The 15,289-nt window shown below is 40.9% G+C and overlaps 1 protein-coding gene across 1 annotated transcript in view; it reads left to right on the forward strand.

Moving 5' to 3' along the window:
• The window catches only part of LOC130683504 (leucine-rich repeat-containing protein 37A-like), a 228,805-nt gene extending 221,026 nt beyond the window's left edge, over nt 1-7,779 (forward strand). Inside the window, exons 14-15 of the mRNA XM_057501206.1 lie at nt 4,419-4,525; nt 4,635-7,779. Coding sequence (XP_057357189.1) covers nt 4,419-4,525; nt 4,635-4,758 — 231 coding nt within the window. The 3' untranslated portion in view covers nt 4,759-7,779. The remainder of the gene's footprint in view (nt 1-4,418; nt 4,526-4,634) is intronic.
• Nucleotides 7,780-15,289: the final 7,510 nt, after the last annotated feature.

Consider the following 15,289-nt stretch of genomic DNA (forward strand, 5'->3'; position numbering starts at 1 on the left):
ATTTTTTAAACGGCAGCTCCTCAAGAGAGAAACACCAAGGTCAACACACGGTGGAGCAGAGCAGAGATAGTTATTTTTATAGGGTTATAACAATTTATTTTCTTTACTGATCAGAACACAAATGTTGAAATATTTTTTCATAAACATGGAAACATTATGTGAACTAAATATTTGAAAGTGCACTTCTGCCTTTTGTACAATAATATAATCATTCAGTCTAGGGCAATAGTAAGCAAACAAGACCACAGCCTTGAGGTCAAAACTTCAGAGTAGAGATATTTAAGGACCAAATGGTTTCCTGGCCTATCTGTCTTGAGTAAAACCTGACTGGATGGATGAACTGCTAAAGAGAAACTTGTATCTGCAGGTCGCTTGGTCAGGTTGCTTTAGTGTGCCACAGAGGCCTCTCCCTGGTTGTGTAGACACAGCTAGTCTGTGTGTGGAACAGATATATTTCTCACTGTCAAGTCATACTCTGGCATTCTGACTCTTTATCAATCCTGTGATACTAATCAGTTGAGATTGCACTGAGTGAGTTCTCTCTTGGAGAGTCTCTGAGCCTAGGAGAGTGGTAACTAGCATGGGGTCAGCTTGCCAAGGCCTCTGGGAAGGGAGTCATTGGCTGTTGCCCAGGCAGTGACCACTGTACCCCAGTTGGCAGAAGTCCTTTTGCTGTTTTGGAATTCATATAAGCTTCCATAGTGCTTTTAATGTCCATGTAGTTTAACCTTGCATTTATATATATGTCAGTATATATATGGTTTCATTGTTTCTTCTCCTCACTTAGATGATAAGCTTTTTGAGGACAGAGACCATGCAATGTTTTTCCTGTGGTAGACAATAATGGTGTTCAAGGGGGAAAGAGCAGGCAATGTCAGTTCCACAGTAAGGAACAATGCCACCTAACAATGATCTGAAGTAGCCTACGGAGTCCAGCAATAGACTGACCCATGTGTTCCTAGGACTTTTGAAATGTCACCTTTTCATATTCTCATCGGTGGAAGAATTTAAATAAATGGTAATAGAACAGCTCCCTAACTATATGGGGAGGAGGGAGAAATAACAGCAGATCTCTATTTATCACCTTAAATAAACATATTTCAACAAAAAGAAAAGAAGAATCCATGAAAGTATTAGAAAAAAAATAGAAGCCATAGCAATATTTTTATATCTTGTGGTGGGGAAGAGCCTTCTAAGCCTGAGATGACAAGCAGATGTCTTTGATAGATTTGATCACCTTGCCTGCGACACCATTCATAAACAGTACTGATTTATGCCAAACTTCAGACTACGTCTGCCATACATTTTCTGATTTAATTCCCACACTCCTGGGAGGATGGTATCACCGTCTCTCTTTCACAAAGGAGATCAACTTAAGGCTCCAAACAAAGGTAGAACCCAGTGGTGCTGAACTGCAACGTCTGTGCTCCTTCGCCCACTGTTGTTTTTCCTCCTTGAAGATAAAAACCCTGAGAAATATTTGAAACATTGAAGTTCAGTGAAAGCCACTGAAACGATTAGTATATTTAATGTAAAAGTTTTCTAAATCTAGGGAAAAGACAAATGATCCAGGGGAGAGAAGGACAATGGCAAGAGCAGGAGGCATGCCAGCCCCGCCGCCAGTCCCTCCGCAGGGCCCGGTTGGCGCAGGTTTGCAGGAAGGCCTCTGCCACCTGACGGTATAAAAACAGTGTCTGATATTTTCTTCTGGTTAACATGTGTTGTTGCATTTTTTACTCCATCTAGAATTTGTTTTATTTGCTGTTCAGTGAGGTTGAGGCAGAGAATCTAACTTTTTCTCCCACATGAAGATCCAATTGTTTTAAAATCCTGTATTGAATGCTTCATTTCTTCTTCACTGATCAAAAATACTGTCTGTATCTGGACTCTGTTCTGTTGATCCAGTTACTTTTCTTGTACTATTAAGACACTATTTAATTCCAGGTGCTAAAGAACTTATTTTGACACCTGATAGAGTGAGCTCCTGCCCTTTGATCTTATTCATACATTTCATAGCTTTTCCTTCATATTTTCTAATATTTTCCAGAAAAATATTAGCTGGCTAGATTTTAATTTAAAAATTATCATGGGATTTGAATAAGATTGCTTTATATTAGTAGGTAAATTTGGGGAGAACTTATATCTTTACAGCAATTTAGGAATACGGTATCTTGGGTCATGTATTCATATCTTCTTAAAGTCCTCCAGAAGAGTTTTAATGTTTTCATCACATAGGTCTTAGACGTTTTTTGTTAAGTTTTCCCTGAGGTACTTTATGCATTTTTGCTGATGTAAATGGGGTTTTCTTCCATTTTAAAATTAGTTATCCATGGTATATAGGGATGCTTTTGAGGTTTGTATATTGATCTCTTGATTTTGTATCTTAGTGAATTCTCATATTATTTCCAGTAAAATTTTAGTTGATCCTCTTGGGCTTTTTAGGTAATTCATCGCTTCAAATGCAAATATGTTTGTCTCTTCCTTTACAATACTTCACTTTTCCTATCACATTGATTAGGACCTCCTCAACAATAATGAATAGTCGCAGTAGTAATAGGCACCCTACTCTTGTTCTTTTCTTTTTTCCACTCTTGTTCTTGAATTTAAAACAGTGATGCTGTTTAGGATCCTTGCGGATAATTTCTGTTCCTAGTTCCAAGAGTTTTTATTAGGGATTATCTGTTGAATGTTATCTAAAACAATCAGTGAAATATATTGCAAGCTACCTGCACGATCTCAAGTTAGGTACTGTGGAGGACTCCAAGGACAGTTAAATAGAACAGAATTCCTGTCCCCAAAACCGTTATCATCCCACTGGTAGATGAGATTTAAAATAAAAAGATGAATAAAGATTTGGAAATAGTGGTCATCATGTTAGATAATCATATCATGTTTTCTTTCAAAACAGATGTGCTCCCGTAGAAGAGCAGCGCTGGATGAAGAAGAACGCTCAGGGTAAATATTGATCTGGCTGTGTCAAAGTAGAATTTTAGAACTAGAGGAAAGCTTAGAACTCATCTGTTTCAATCACGTCATTTCACGGTGAGGAAACCATCACAGGCAGGAAGAGTACTTACCCTACTGCCTCTCAGAAGCAGCTCCCCAGCCAAAGCTGAGTTAGAATGCGACTGGCACAGACGCATCTGCTGTCACGAGGCCTGGAAGGAAAGCGACTGGAGGGGGAAAGGTTATGGTTGTACCTCTTCCTGCTGGGGGTGGACATGAGGCCTGGCCAGAGGACTGCTCAGAGGCTCTGAGGAAAGGGCAGAGAAGGCGACGTGGTCCTGGATGCTAGTCTCCTTCAAAGCTGATGGAAGGTCGAATATATGAGCCCTTCCTGTCAATCATCCCTTCGCATCCTACTGGCTTTCGGGTCCCCAGTGTCTGTTGCCTTTAACCAAACCTCACAGAATTTTAACTGGGAGAAACCTTGTTCAGGAGTTTATCTCTACTTCTTACAATAAACAAATGGAGAAGGAGAAAAGGAAATGATCTTGCCCCATGGTCATTCTGAGAGCGAGTAGCAGAAAGAAGACGGTTCCTTCCCACTGGGGACTTCTCCACTGGTCATTGTGCTTGGGCTGTGAGCTCCATTTTATGACATGACCCACTACACGTACCATACAGGCATAAGTAGTTTCTAAAACAAACTTATTATTATGCACTCTGATTTTTTTCTATTCCATTTGTACTCAAAAGAATATTTTGTGTTTCACTGCTGGCCATGACCTTTAAGCTGATTTCACAACCCATTCACTTGTCAGTGAGAGTCTGACACATGAAAGTTAGTGAGTTAGTTGGACTCAGCAATAAGTTGGTGTGATTCAACCTGTAGGAGAAAGCAGTAGGGAAACGGAAGCACCTTCTCCCCCACCCACCAGCAAGTGACACATGTGAGACTGAGTCCAAAGGATACTGGTGTAAAATGCCTCTGGAGAGAGTGAAACGCTTCTGCCCGGTGTGCTTGAGCAGTTCGCTTACTGCACAAGGGCACTTGGCCAGTGGCCAAGAAGGTGAGTGGGGCTGAAATCCTGCCTACACTCCATGCCGAGCCACATAGAAAGGTCTCCCCAGGGACACTGTGGGGCTATAAGGGACAGATACGGAGAAGTTCTGAAGCTCAGCATGCATGGAATGATTTTCAGGATCCCAGGTCTGTAGTGATTTTGCTTGTGATGATGGACTGAGGTACCCATTTGGTCCTAATAAGTCAGAGATACACATTGTGAGAGACATGAAAAATAGCATGAATCACTAATTATTATCTGTGTGTGTGTTTTCCTCTAAGGGGCTTCTTTCCACTTACTGATAAACCCTCAGAAGAGCGTAAGAATCAGGTAAATTTGAGGAGGATCAAGTACTGTGCTGGAGAAAGCAGGGGACGAATGGAATTAATGCCTCCTTTCTATTTTTTTTAGAAGGCCTTTTCCTGGAGAAGGCGGCTTTGGCTCCGGAATATGTACAGAACCGTCAGTCCCTCACGTGAGAAAAACCTGGCGCAGAAGCTACTTGAGACGGATGGAGGGTAAAAGATTAGGGACAATTTAAAATTCTTACCTAAAATGAGGTAATAACAAAAAGTTTTACTATTCCTTTTAAGAGTAAAAGATTTGGCATTATTCTTCTTGTCCCAGGGAGCTCAGGGAAGTCGTAATACAGAGGAATGTGACTTCAGGGTCGGGTGACAAAGGGAAGGGAGCGAAGCGCAAGATACCGGCACAGAGGAAGCCCCAGCCTAACCCGGGCCACCTACAATAAAATGTGTAATTCTCTCTCCTTGAAATGTGTAAGCTCATAACCAATCCTGGCCGTCTGGTAAGGAATTAAAGTATAAATTCTTAAATACTTATGTGCAAATAACAGGTGCCATAGGCATGAACAGCAGGGCTGCGGCCAGAATCCCTCACTGCAGCCACTCCTTCTGCAGAGGTAATGCGGGCAAAGAAGGACAAATGACGTGTCCCTCCCTCATTTCACCAATATCATCAGTTCCTGGAAACTGGGAAACATATCATCCTCGAGGAGTGTAGATTATTAAGTCAAGGAAGTTTCTTCTGGGGCTCTCTCTCCCCTGGTTCATCAAGTACCAGTTCTTTACAACCTCCTGACCTCTGGCCCACAGAGTATCGCCCACTTCTGGCCCCTCTCACAGGGTCCTTTGGAGGCCAACATGCAGCCTGTACATCTGCCGCCACAGAGGAGGAAAGAATGGCTTCCACCTCCTTTGTACCCTTCGGATTTCACACAAGTAAATTTTATTGGTGGAACCCTGCTGTCAAGGGAATCTGTGAAATGTTCCTGGGCTTCCAGCACCTGCAGAGAAGGCGGTAGAGATTGGTGTCAAGAGCCAACCAGTGCCACTCAGCATCCTCCATATTGCAGACACGGTGAGAAGCCCCGCCTGTACTCGCAGGGATCATAGCATCCTTTTTTTTTGTAGGCTTAATGGGTGTTCCAGTCTTGGTAAAAGTCAGAAACCTGAAAGGTGTCATTCTAGCTGGAAAAGAGATGAGGTGCTGGATGCTGGTGACATGCACTTATCCCCGAGGTGACTGGAGAAACACTTTAAGTTTGTGAAAAATAAACTTTTTTCAGGAGTTATCCTGAAAGATAATAACTAAAATAAGTAAAAGGCTAATAAAAGACACCTTCCCTTGTCAAAAACAAACAAATCAGAGACTATTTTATGCTGTAATGACAAATTTCAATCAGTGTTATACTATTGCAATGGTATGGGGGAAAGAGTCCATCATGAACTGAACTCAAGTGGGATTTGCACAGAGGTGGTATTTTAAAAGGGACTGAGAGCACAGGCCAAGGTTGAACTGAGAAGAGGGCACAGAGCAGCCAGGCTAGACTCTGTTCAAGGAGCGTGTGTCACCTTCCAAACCCACAGACCCACTACAGCCTAACACATCTTTTTCTGTACCTCAAAGGTTCCTACTGCCCACAGATAATTCACTTCAGAGGTATATACTTTTTGAAAAATGATTTTCTGGGTTCCTGGGAAGAGAAGAGCCCTGTGGTACGGTTTACAAGGTGTATGAGTGTGTATACAAGCATTTACGGGGTGTGTACCTCCTCACTCCTCCTGATGCGACTGTTTCTTATGGCCCCTCAGTGGTACCTCCTGGCCAGAGAAGGCCGGTGGTACATACACACATGGCTGAAAACATACTTCTGGCCCTTCTTGTATGTATACTGGCTAGTGGCTGCTCCTCCCTCTCCTGAGCCTTCTGAGAATCCAAGTTCTGCTTCTAAAGTGAGCCTATTTGCTCTCTCACCCCTGCTTATGAACCCAGTGAAGTACATCACAGAAAAATGCAGGTTCGGGTGGCAATAAAGCTGTCTGGAGCCTGATGGCTTAGTCTTGGTCCATAAGACACATCAAACTCCTCTGATCGTGGGCCTACAGAAATGAAGATTTTAAGTCTCATGTTTTTCCCTGATTGTCTTCCGGCTGAGCTCTGCTCTTACATACACCATCACAATTGGGAACAATATTTCCAGACATGCTAGTGAAAAATTAGATTACCAATCCCTACATTTATGGGCAACTGATTTTCAACATGGGCACCAAGACATTTCAATGGAGAAAAATCAGTCTTTTCAACAAATGGTGTAGGAATAAGTGAATAGTCCCATGCAAAACAATGAAGTTGAATCCCTACCTCACACCATATAAAAAAAGTTAACTCAATATGTATCAAAGACCTACAGGAAAGAGCTAAAGCTAAAACTCTTGGGAACAGGTGCAAATGCTCATGTCTTTGGCTCAGACAATGGTTTCTTAGATATGACATCTAATGCCTAAGCAACCAATAAAAAATAGACAAGGTGGACTTCATTAAAATAAAAACTTTTGTGCTTCAAAGGGCTACTATCAAGAAAGTGAAAAGACAGTCCATTTCCTATTCTAATAGGAAAAATATTTGCAAACCTTAGCATATACCTGATAAGGTTCTAGTATCCAAGATACATAGAGCTCTTACAACTCAGTAATTAAAAAAGACAAGTAACCCAATCTAAAAATGGGCAAAGGATTTGGAGCCATTTCTCCAAAGATATACAAATGACCAATTAGTACATGAAAAGATGCTCGACATCATTAGATAGTAGTGAAATACAAAACCATAGGGAGATACTACTTTACACCGAGTAGGATGACTGTAATTTAAAAAAAAAAGACTAGCAAGTGTTGACAAAGATGTGGAGAAACTGGAATGCTTATACATGGCTGGTGGAAATGTAAAATGGTGCAGCCCCTGTGGAAAACAGTTTGGTAGTTCCTCAAAAAGTTAAACACAGTTACCATGTGACTCGTGTATGTATGTGTGTACCCAAGAGAATTGAAAACATGTCCACACAAAAGCCTGTAGCTGAATGTTCATAGCCACATTATTCATAATAGCCAAAGAATGAGAGAAAAACAAATGCCTGTTAACAGATGAATAAATTGTGGTATTATCTATACAATGGAACATTATTGGCCATGGCATATGCCATCACATGGATGAACCTTGAAAACACACTAAATGAAAGAAGTTGGTCACAAAAGGTCACATAGTGCATGATTCCATTTATACTAAATGTCCGGAATAGGAAAATCCATAGCTAATGGATAAGGGACTTCCTCACAGGGTGATGAAAGTGTGCTTGAATCATGTAGTAGTGATGTTGCACAACCTTGTAAATATACTAAAAACCACTGAAATGTATACTTAAAATGGTGACTTTTATGGCATTTGAAGTATATCTCAATAAACAATTGGAGAAAAGTGTGTGTTTGTGGAATCACTATGGGGGTGGCAAGTGGGTGCTGGTTCTTACTCTCAGGCCTCACTCCCTCCACAGAAAGGTACATGGAGTCAGCCACAGTGAGCTCTGACAACAAAGGGGAAGCTTCCTAAGACAGAGAAGGGAGAGACTTGTGCCACCAATTGTATGTGTCCAAACCAGTGAGACACAATGGGGTCGCCTTCTGTAATGAACGAGGGAGGCAGGTTTTTGACAAATGTCCTCTGTGAGGTCCCATCTCCTCGTGGACTCCAGGAGGCTGTGTAGTGAGGATTTAAGAGCAGGGCTCCAGAGTCCACCTGGCCTTGGTGAGCACACTGCTGTGGCCCCACAACAGTTCCCAAAGCTCATGGACTTCCCTTATCTGTGCAATAGGCATGGTGACAGCACCCACCTCTTACGACCTTGACAAAGACTACATGAGATAATATAGGTAAAATGCTTAGTTGAGTGTTTAGCACAAAGTAAGTTCCCCATAAACATTAACCTCAACTTGCTACTGCAGTTGTTTTTATTATCATTGATAAGACTGCCTAGCCTCCGCATATGCAAATGTAAGAATGTAAGCAAAGGAGCAAAATTATGGCAATAGCGTAACCAAAATGGTTATCAATTATAAATGAATCCTAATCTATAGAAAGGTTTTAATGACAGAGTAGACTAGTTGTTAGAATAAGTGGGTCACTTAATGCCTAAAGAAATGCCACCAAACAGTAAGAAGCTTGTGTGATAAATTAGAGTTTTCAGCAATTCAAAACCAAGGTCAAGGTGAAGTCATGTTAACAGAGCTTTACCAGAATCAGGAGGGGTCTTCAGGACCTAATGAGAATAGGACACGTAAATCAAGTGGAAACTAGTGCTAGAGGTAAGATTTTGAAGGAAAGGTATAAAGAAGGGAGGGAGGGAAGAAAGTTTAAAAATTTGCAACATAGAAATGAAACAAACTGCTACAGTCCCACTTCTGCTGGCTCAGAGCAGTGTTTCAAAATCTTTCTGTTCAAGATTTTTAAAACTTTGTGCTTTCATTTAGAAAACAATCTGAAAAAGATATACATATTATATACACATGTATATATGTGTATATGAGTAAGTGAAATAAACAAAAAGCATGGCCTAAGAGTCTGGGTGATGACCTCATAAAGTACCCCTGCCAAGTGATTGTGCTTCTGAGCCTGCGGTTTTCCTGAACATGAGGACTATCCAACTGGCAGTACATGCCATGTACTTTTTGGCATTCGAGGGCCACACAGTAGATATATACCTAAAGCACAGAGCAGGGCTGCATAAGCATAATCATTTCCAAGGGAAGGCCTCGTGACAATGACATCTGTCAAATCTTACCAAGGTTTTGCAGCAGTGTGTACAGAGACAGGTAGTGGGAGAACTGTGGTCACAGGTTCCCAGCAGTAAAATGACAATGACACCACCCACTGAACACCCACCATGTGTCAGGGGCTGCTCTAAGCACTTTACATGCCTTAACTCATTTACTCCTCCCAGCATTCCTACCCCCATTTTGTGGAGGAGGACATCAAGGTCAGAAAGGTTGAGTAACTGCCCAATGTTGAAAAGATGATTAATGAGAGACTAGGGAGTCTGGCTCCTGAGTCCACATTCTTTTAAAAAAAAATTATTCATTTATTTATTTTATTAAAGTATTACTGATATACACTCTTATGAAGGTTTCACATGAAAAAACAATGTGGTTACGACATTCACCCATTATCGTGTTCCCCCCACCCCACTACAGTCACTGCCGATCAGTGTAGTAAGATCCCACAGAGTCACTATTTGCCTTCTCTGTGTTACACTGTCTTCCCCAATTCCCCCCACACCACGTGTGCCAATCATAATACCCCTGATTCCCCTTTGGCCCCACTCCCCCCACCTTTGGTAACCGCTAGTTCCTTCTTGGAGTCTGTGAGTCTGCTGCTGTTCTGTTCTTTCAGTTTTGCTTTGTTGTTATACTCCACAAATGAGGGAAATCATTTGGCACTTGTCTTTCTCTGCCTTATTTCACCGAGCATAATACCTTCTAGCTCCATCCATGTTATTGCAAATGGTAGGATTTCTTTCTTATGGCTGAGTAGTATTCCATTGTGTACATGTACCACCTCTTCTTTATCCATTCATCTACTGATGGACACTATAGGTTGCTTTTCCGTATCTTGGCTATTGTAAATATTGCTGCAGTAAACATAGGGGTGTATATGTCCTTTTGAATCTGAGAAGTTGTTTTCTTTGGGTAAATTCCTAGGAGTGGAGCTCCCAGGTCAAATGGTATTTCTATTTTTAGTTTTTTGAGGAATCTCCATATTGCTTTCCACAGTGGTTGAACTAGTTTACATTCCCACTAGCAGTGTAGGAGGGTTCCCCTTTCTCCACATCCTCGCTAGCATTTGTGGTTCCTAGTCTTTCCTAGTCAGTTGGCCATCCTAACTGGGGTGAGGTGATATCTCATTGTGGTTTTAGTTTGCATTTCCCTGATAATTAGCGATTTTCATGTGCCTGTTGACCGTCTGAATTTCTTCTTTGGATAAGTGTCTGTTCATATCCTCTGCCCATTTTTTAATAGGGTTATTTGCTCTTTGGGTGTTGTTGAGGTGTGGGAGTTCTTTATATATTTTGGATGTTAACCCCTTGTCGGATATGTCATTTACAAATATATTTTCCCACATTGTAGGATGGCTTTTTGTTCTGATGGTGTCCTTTGCTGTACAGAAGCTTTTTAGCTTGATGTAGTCCTATTTGCTTATTTTTTATTTGGTTTCCCTTGCCTGAGGAGATGCATTCAGGAAAAAGTTGCTCATGTTTGTATTCAATAGATGTTTGCCTATGTTTTCTTGGTTTTATGGTTTCATGACTTACATTCAGGTCTTTGATCTATTTTGAGTTTACTTTTGTGTATGGGTTAGACAATAATCCAGTTTCATTCTCTTGCATGTAGCAACACCAGTTGTTGAAGAGGCTGTCATTTCCCCATTGTATATCCATGGCTCCTTTATCATATATTAATTGACCATATATGCTCAATAGAGGGCGCTGGGCCCTCTATTCTGTTCCATTGGTCTATGGGTCTCCCTGTTAAGTATGGCGTTGGCTGTGGGTTTGTCATATATGGCCTTTATTATGTTGAGGTACTTTCCCTCATCTCAGGGTTTTTTTAGCGTCTATAATCCTGACAATTGTAGTTGAAGCTGGTTTGAAACTTCTGCTGGATTTCCCGTAACTGATCTGGCTGCTAATGCTGTTTGGTATTGTTCTGATTCAGTTTTTTTCTGCTTTCCACTTTGATCTACAACTTCCCTCCACAGCCCACACAAGTCAGAGTTACCTTGAGTTCCTGTTTAGTTTCTCTCTCCCTCTCTTTCATTCCCATCCTTACAGATTTCAAGAACACTGCAGCGTTGACTCAGAAATTATTTTTAACTATGAGAAGAGGAGTTGTGCACTAGAGGGAATTGAGTTTGAGCTGTCTTGAACCATAATTAGTTCCCGATCTTGGCTGCTCATCAGAAACTTCACAGCATACATTTTTAAATTTGCAGATTCTAGGGCTCCTCCCAGACATGTGGAATCAAACTGAATCTTTATTTTTCAGATCCCCAGGTGATTCTATGGTCAGCCAGATTCGGGAACTACTGGATGCTCATTTCCTATTTCCTATTGTCACAGTCTCTTGGCTCATTACTGATGGTGGATTGTCATAGAAATTACTAGTCTTACAGACTGCCACACAAATCCACTTTGTACCAAATCTGGTTCCTATATGGCCAGTGCTTTCACTTCATGACGTTGCCTACATGTGCAAACAGAATAGGTAATTATATGATTACAGGCCAGTAATATAACCACAAATTATCCCAGAGATACAGCATTTAAAAAAGAAATCATACTTGAAAAAATCCTGTAAAAAAACCCATCGGGGTCCAGGGGATATCTTAATAGCTGCCATTCACAGAGCATTTAGTGTTGCCAAACATGTGCTAGGCACTTCATAGTACCTCAGTTATCCCTAGGAAGAAATTAAATTTCAGAAAGATCAAGTACCAATGTTGATAAAGTAACTTCTCCCAATCACTGAGTGTTTGACCATATACCAGGCACCAAGAACGTAGCAGTGGTTTCATAGCCACTGTCTGTTTGTTATCATCACAGTTTGTGCCAAACACATGAAACAAAGCATTGAATCTTACCACAGCCATTTGAGGGATATAACATTGTTTCCATTTTACATCAGTTCAGCTGCCCAAATTACATTTGGGTGCTTGAGACCTTATTTGAATCTTGTCACATCTGACTCCCAATCCACACAAGTACATGGGTGCCTCAAAGCTCAGTCCAAGGGAAGCTCCCTGGCCATTCCTGGGGAGCACTCTAAGTAGTGGGTGGGCGTTCTTTCTGTAACCCAATGTGCCCCACCCCTTTCAACATTCAGTACAAGGTTTCCCAAATGATCTCCATATTACAGTCTCAGGCACTTGCCCTGCAACTGAGAGGGGCCCAGGAAATCTGGAATTTTAACAATCGCACCAGGTGATCCTTACCAGGCAAAATTGAAAACACTGGTTAGGTACTTTTGGATGAGCAGAGGTTTGTTTTACAGACCTCTGAGTTGTGTGGCTGGCAACTGCCACTCTTCGGGGGAGGGCACAGCCACCAGCACAGCTTCTCACAGTGGCCTGTGGGGATATGATGGAAGAGGAATGCTCCCTTCCTAATAGTGCTGCTCTGTTGCAGAGTTCTCTGAGATGTCTGCACTCCACTGCCTCTTCATATTTCATGGAGTTAGTGAAGAGCTTTGCATCTTTTACTTGCCCATCACCGTCTTCCTCTCTAGGCGTTAAGTTCAGGTGGCTGGGCCAAGAAACCACCTGTAACTAACACAAGAGGCTTTGCTGCGAAGAGTGACCCCTCTCCAGGCTGCAACGTGGAAAATGTCTCGCGTACAGTGTGGGAAACTGCGGAGTGGGAAGGGGCCTCCAGAACAACCAACCCGAACAGGATACAAAATGGAATGTACACTATGATTACAGCTCTGCTAAAATATATCTGCCGATGGACTAACACTGGCAATGAGTAAGCAAAAATGAAAACAGCTGTGTGATCCTGGGGTTAGAATGGGGATGAGTTTACTTTTGTTCTGTTTTTTACTCTTTCTCTAATGTTACTATATAGACCTAAAAATGAAAGGTATGTTTTTGAAATTTCTTAGTGTAGAAAACACTTCTCCCTAACATTTTTGTTTTGTAAGTCATTTTAGTTACTATGTTGATTTTGTACAGAAAATTTAGAAGCTAAGAATAACCATGTTGCTTAATATCACAAATATCCTAGTCTCAATATCAGATCAAATATATTACTATCAACATGGAAACCCATGCTTTTAACTTTGATGCCCAGGCAGGCAGAAGAGCGTAGGGCCCAGAAATAGACATTGGAGTCAGGCAGACATGGGTTCAGAACTTAACTCGGTCTGTGATCTTGGGCAAGGTATTTATTTCCCTTTAGGCCACAGCTTCCTCAACTGTAAATTAAAGCTAATTAGTGACCAAATTTATTGAAAGCATTCTACATGCCAGGTTTTACTTCAATCCTCAATTTTATCTTATAGATAGTACTTTTATCTCTATTTTAAGCTAGGAAAGCTGAGTATTAAAGGAGAGAATTAATTTGCCTGAGGTCATCCAGCCAGTTTAAGTCACCAAAGGTTTTGGGGTTTGTTGCTTTTTCTATATTATGTTAAGGTTACGTTTTATGTTCCCATCTGCAATCCTGCAAGTTAAGCTCTCCCTCTTAGCTTCTGTGTCAGGGTGACGAGCCTTGGCTTTACTCTCTGTGCAGATAGCACAGCATAGCCACCTGCTTCTGAGATACCAGTGACTGTTTTCTCATCAGAACACGATGCCAGCATTTTGTTCTCTTATTTAGGGCAACAAGTCTGTATGTTGTCAGGTACAGTGACTGGGGTTTTCCTATGCACTGCCGATCAGAACCAATATGAATAATGGGAATCTTTTACCTAGACCACCTTTGAGATCCAATAATCTCATCCCTGGTGACTTATAAATATTCCAAAGAAACATAAGGTTGTAGGTCTGAGTATATGACTGGCTTAATTTTAATAGTGTAAAATTGCTAGTGACCTAAATTAATAGGAGGATAATTAAAAAATTGAAATTCTGTATAATCTGTTGGTTTATTGTGTACCATTAAAAATGGCAATTTTGAAGACTATGCTACAACACAGGAAAATGCATGCACTAGTCAGCTGCTGCTGCAAAACAACCTTGAAATCTCAGTCATGCAATAATAAGCATTAATCTCTCAAGCATTTGCAGGTCAGCTGAGTTTTTGCCAATCCAGTTGGGATCAGTTGAAGTTGGCTCCAGGCCATGAGCCACGTTCAAGCCTGCTTCCCATCTCTCATTCCTCAGTGACTGGTGAGCTGCCCGAGGCATAGTCCTCGCATGGCAGTAGTAGAAGCCCAAGAGAGCAGTCCTAATGCTGAAATGTGTAAAACCTCTGAGTGCATCACAACTACTAACATTTTATTGGCCAAATAAAGTCACATGGCCAAGCCCTCTTCAAAGGGGTAGGCAAATATACTACAGATCTAATGTTAGGAACTACAAAGGGTATAGGGATAGGGAGTAGTGAATTACTGGAAAAAGAATACATTCTACAACAATGCCTCACAAAAAGGTTAAAAAGAAAACATGTGCATGGGATATAAAGTTGACTCTGCAACTTCATCATAACACAATATTTTTGCATATCAACTAAAAATGGAAATAAACAAAAATGAATAAGTATGCCTACATAACAAGATGATAAGAACCCTTTATTTTGCCTTTCTCCATTTCTCAAATTTGCACAACAGATTTATATTACTCTTCTTTTTAAAAATGAGTTTTAGAAGACTCTCACAGCAGACAAGGTATTTCATCAAACTAACTGTTTTATCCTTTATCCTTTTATCCTTTATATGAAGGCTATATAGGAAAATTTAGAATTCTAAGTATATCCCGCCCATTCCAAATCTCAAACTCAAATCTAATGAACATCCAACAACATGGACTTTTAACGTTACCTGTTGCCTAAAAATAGTTTAAATTCCTTTATTCTCTTATTCTTCATTATTGCAGTGTTGATTATTCTCCACACTGACCTCTTTGAAGTCTCCAAAATTAGATACTCCTTTCCTTGAACAGAGGCATTGTCCCTAGTAGATCCTGATTTTCTGAAAGCAGCAAGTCCATTCAACAAATAATTACTGAGCACTTGCCATGTTTGAGGTACTGCACTAGTTGTTTTTGGGGAAATTAAGATGTATAAGTGACCATTCTTACTCACAAGGAGCTTATGGTCTTATGGGAAGAGCAATGTGTACATGTCTGTTTGAGGAAAGAGAGAACAGACTAGAAAGTCTCAGTGGTTCTCAACCCTCCTGGCATATAAAAAGAATCATCTAGACAATGTTTAAGTTAAG

The sequence above is a fragment of the Manis pentadactyla genome, chromosome 4, assembly GCF_030020395.1.
Source record: "Manis pentadactyla isolate mManPen7 chromosome 4, mManPen7.hap1, whole genome shotgun sequence".
NCBI lineage: Eukaryota > Metazoa > Chordata > Mammalia > Pholidota > Manidae > Manis > Manis pentadactyla.